The sequence below is a fragment of the Ursus arctos genome, unplaced genomic scaffold (genome assembly GCF_023065955.2).
Source record: "Ursus arctos isolate Adak ecotype North America unplaced genomic scaffold, UrsArc2.0 scaffold_26, whole genome shotgun sequence".
NCBI classification, from domain to species: Eukaryota; Metazoa; Chordata; class Mammalia; order Carnivora; family Ursidae; genus Ursus; species Ursus arctos.
In genome coordinates this window covers 725879-729994 of record NW_026622941.1, presented here as the reverse complement: position 1 = coordinate 729994, position 4116 = coordinate 725879, and the positions used below count along the sequence as shown (strand labels likewise).

The following is a 4116-nucleotide window of genomic DNA, read 5'->3' as shown; positions in this document are numbered from 1 at the left end:
TTGTCTTGTCATTAGTGGGAGAAGCAGACAGGCCACAGTGAATGATTTGTCCCCTACTGTCCCCGTCCGTATCAGAACCGAGCTACGTCAGAATGAACACTGAAGCAGTCCCTACCACGGGCTCTTCAGAAGGCTGTTTCGGAGGCTGGGGGACAGCCACAGGGATCCTTTCTCTTTCGGTTACACAGGGTTTTCAGTCTTGATTCCATCCCTGCATAACTGCATCGCTTTGCGGAATGGGTTTGCTGTGACAGAGTTCCCACGTGCCTCGATTCCTTCCCCAGAGGGCTGCTGCAGAGAGATGCTGGCAACACAGGGGTCAGGTCCTCAGTAAACAATGCTTGTGCCAGGAGATGGCATTTACGTCAGTCCCCACCTCCTCTCGAACGTCTTGTTTATGAAAAACGGTCAGGCTCAGTAGCTGCGTTCTCTATTGGGAGGACCATGCGTGAGTGCAGACTGTGGAGACAGACCCGAGTTAGACTCCCAACTCTGCCGCACCGCAAGGCCCGGGCAGCTGTCGGTAGTCATCGGGGGAAAACTAAAGAACGCGGAGAGGAAGAAAAGGACCTGTGTGAAAGGGTTTAGGCCTGACACACAGTAACCCTTCTCCCCCAGTAAGCCCTCAGATGCTCTTCTGACTTTGCCAAAACTAATAAAACTATTTCCTCAATAAAGCTGTCAAAGCCACCGGTGGACAGGTGATATTGAACACCTGTGTGTGGGGAACATGTGAAAGATTCTAAGGGGCTGGAAAGAACGCTTCTGGATAAAGGTCTGGTAAAAATGAGCAGGAAGTACCAGAGGAAACAGAGAGGGTTAATGGTTCCAAGTAGTGACAGCTGTCAACCAGCAACTACAGGGATTAGGAAAATGCTGCTTTCCTAGAAGCCTCAGGAAGAACTTTACCCTCGCAAACCACAAACTTGTAGCACCTTGCATAATAAATCACACCGAAATCCATGTAAACCTTTTGTTTTAATAAATAAGACCTATTCATGGCTTAGATTTTAAATCACATTTACAGATGAGGAACACTTCTAGGCCCAAACAGGTGAACAGTGAAGCTACTATTGCTGGCAGGAATGCATGCCCCCCATGCATCGGAAGCCTAAAGAGCAGAGACTTAATGTCAGAGAACACCATACACACCACCCTCTAGACTCGAGAACTGACAGCAGAAGAGCAGAGGAAGAGCAGAGACTCGGGGAAGCTCCAGTAACCACCATCTGATACCCTCATCTTCATGCTACAGAAGCAAGTGGAAGTTGTACTACTTTTAGATAAGCTAAGAAGGTTTCCTGATCATAGTAAGTGAAACTTTCTCCCATGTTAACAATTAGGCCAAGGGCATTCGCTATAGAGAGGATCCACTGACAAAAACAGATTAGAACAGCAAAGAGGAAGCCACACAGATATGCTGTTTCTTCAAATATCAGAAACTTCCATACGACAGCAGGAGAGCAGTGGATGAACTCCACCTTGCCCAAAGGTTTAGTCCAAGAACTTCCTGTTGGCATTTGCACCAAATAAGGCTCCCCGTACTTCTGGCATCATCTGTGAAGAAAGAAGTTCTTTAGTAAGTAAGTGTTGTCAATTGGAGAATTTGGAAAGCACACAACTTTTCTTTTTCAAGATTTTCTTTATTTATCTAAGAGAGAGAGAAAGAGTGGAAGTGGAGGGAGGGGCAGGGGGAGAAGGAGAGAGACTCTCAAGCGGACTCCCTGCTGAAGGGCTGGATCCCATGGCCGAGATCATGACCTCAGCCAAAATCAAGAGTCAGGCGCCCCAGAACTGCACATCTTAACTTCAAGTGGCAAGTCACTGACCACTGTGTGGCTGGGAAGGAAATCACAAAGCTAAGTGCAGCAAGTCTGTACCTTTACTTACCCAAAAGAACAGTAACAGAATCCTCGGTGAGAAACTTACCTAATCACAAATTTGTAATGACTGACTGCTTAAAGGGGACGAAGAAAAAAACTAAAACTAAAGCCATTATTGTTCGAGGCTCCTGTTAAACTGTGCTGTAGAGAGGAGATGATCCCTTAACAATACTATCACGTAACATTCTGGATCACGTACAAACAGTTTCCGAGTGTGTGCTATGTGCCAGGGAGAAAACACATAATGCAAGTCTGTGCTGAGGCGCTCGTTTGTTAGGGCTGCTGAAAAATCCTTCGGATTTAACCTCAAACTTCTCAGGCTGTGCTGTCCATAGAGAGGCCACTAGCCACATGTGGTTACCGTGTGTCTGAAATGTGGCTAGTGCAACCATGGGACTCAATTTTTAATTTTATTTAATTTTAATTTATTCATGTGTGGGTAACAGCTATTCTAACGGAGAACACAGCTTTAGGGTTTAAGTTACCAGAAAATGATACTCAAGGCCAAAATGCTTTCACTTTAAGACGAGCCACAGCCACAGCAGCAGACTGCCGCTGCTGAAAGAGGCCCAGCATTTTGAGAAACGCCTGAATTTTCCTGCCGTGTTTCCTACAGTTCATTTGTACAAACCTAGAAACATCTCAAGAGCCAACAGCCCTGTGGTAATCCCTTTAAACAATATTTACTCCCATCATTCTTACTGGAGAAAGAACTCTGGGCAGCATCTCTACATTTAATAAAATGTATACATCAGAATCCTAAATAAACAAAACCCTCGTTCGACCGCCAACCCACTCTCATGTAAATGGTGTCACCTCAGTAAATGCTGCATGCCTACTGCCCACTCCTTTCAAGAAAATGCCACAAAATATAGAAAGAGTGACAAACCGCAAATACCAGCGAATGGACATGTGTTCTCTGAAGCACTTCAAAGTAACACAGACCAACTCAGAAGACGTATTCCCGCACTCACCTGCTGGGCTATGAGATCCAGCCGGCTTTCTAGGGTATTGGAAACTTTTATTTTACGATCCCCGTTATAGATCTCAACTCCACCAGCTCTACAAAGAACACAGGAAATAACAATTTTTATAGATTTGAGAAGACAGACACATGGTACATTTACTTTCTTTTCTGAGAAGAAAGCTGCTTTGGTGTGTGGAATGTCTAAATACTATAAGGGGCCAATAAACTCATGCAAAAAAACTTTAATTCAGAAAGCTTCTGAGGATTTAAGGAATGGATGTTGATAATAACTGTCGTTTACCAAGTGACCGCTATGTGCCAATCTGATTTTATGTTGTAGCACCTAATTTAATTCTAATCAGTCCTCCCCAACAAAATGAAAAGGGGGAGGATTTAGTCCCAGTTTGCAAATCAATCGAGCCCTCATATGATTATTTCTTAAAGGCCCAATCCTGCCAATTACCAGGGGGTACTGATAAGGCCATATTCATAACTGTAGTATGTGTCAGATTAAAGGTACCACTGTAATCTTGCACCAAACTGGCTCTTAGAAAGTCCTGCCTCTAGCCACACCTCACTTCTGTTGTTCCCTTCCCCAAAGTTTCTAGCACTTAGAGGCTTAAGGCAGATAAGTCAAATTCTATTACAAGGAGCCCCCAGGAGAGAATTTCTTTTGTACGTTAGAATCTTATCAAATATTTCTTTTCTTCCTCTTAAGAATCTTATCAAATATTTCTTTTCTTCTTCTTCTTCTTCTTTTTATTTATTTTTTTTTTTAAGAAAAGCCATTGGTATTGTTTTTGTCTTTGGTGTCGTTTTTTTTTAATAAAGATTTTATTTAGGGCACCTGGGAGGCTCAGTTTGTTAAGCAGCTGCCTTTAGCTCAGGTCATGATTCCAGTGTCCTAGGATCAAGTCCTGCATCGGGCTCCCTGCTCAGTGGGGAACCTGCTTCTCCCTCTGCCCACTGCCTGAAAAGGTTTTGCAAACTGTCTTTAGAAAACTTTAATGGACAATGACGTTAATATTATTTTCTTACTCTATCTTCCCTCCCCTGACATTTGTTTCATCTGTCTTTGGTTTCTCTAAACAGATTATATCCTTCATAAGGACGTCATTGGCTCTGCTGAAATCCTGACCCCACTGTCTGTGACATAATTCTTTGTTCTCATGAGGGAGTCAAGGCAGGAAGACCACTACTAAGTGAGAATGTTGACTGAGGCCCAGGCACTCACTGAGTGTAAAGCCCAGGGCTGCCTGTGAGTCT

At 43.9% G+C, this 4116-nt stretch overlaps 1 protein-coding gene across 1 annotated transcript in view; it reads right to left on the bottom strand.

Annotated features, from left to right (window-relative positions):
* Positions 1 to 959: 959 nt before the first annotated feature.
* The window catches only part of ATP6V1E1 (ATPase H+ transporting V1 subunit E1), a 34568-nt gene continuing 31411 nt past the window's right edge, over positions 960 to 4116 (bottom strand). The window contains exons 8-9 of the mRNA XM_026502773.4: positions 2858 to 2945; positions 960 to 1557 (exon numbers count right to left, since the gene is read on the bottom strand). Of these exons, the coding sequence (XP_026358558.1) occupies positions 1495 to 1557; positions 2858 to 2945 (151 nt within the window). The 3' untranslated portion in view covers positions 960 to 1494. The remainder of the gene's footprint in view (positions 1558 to 2857; positions 2946 to 4116) is intronic.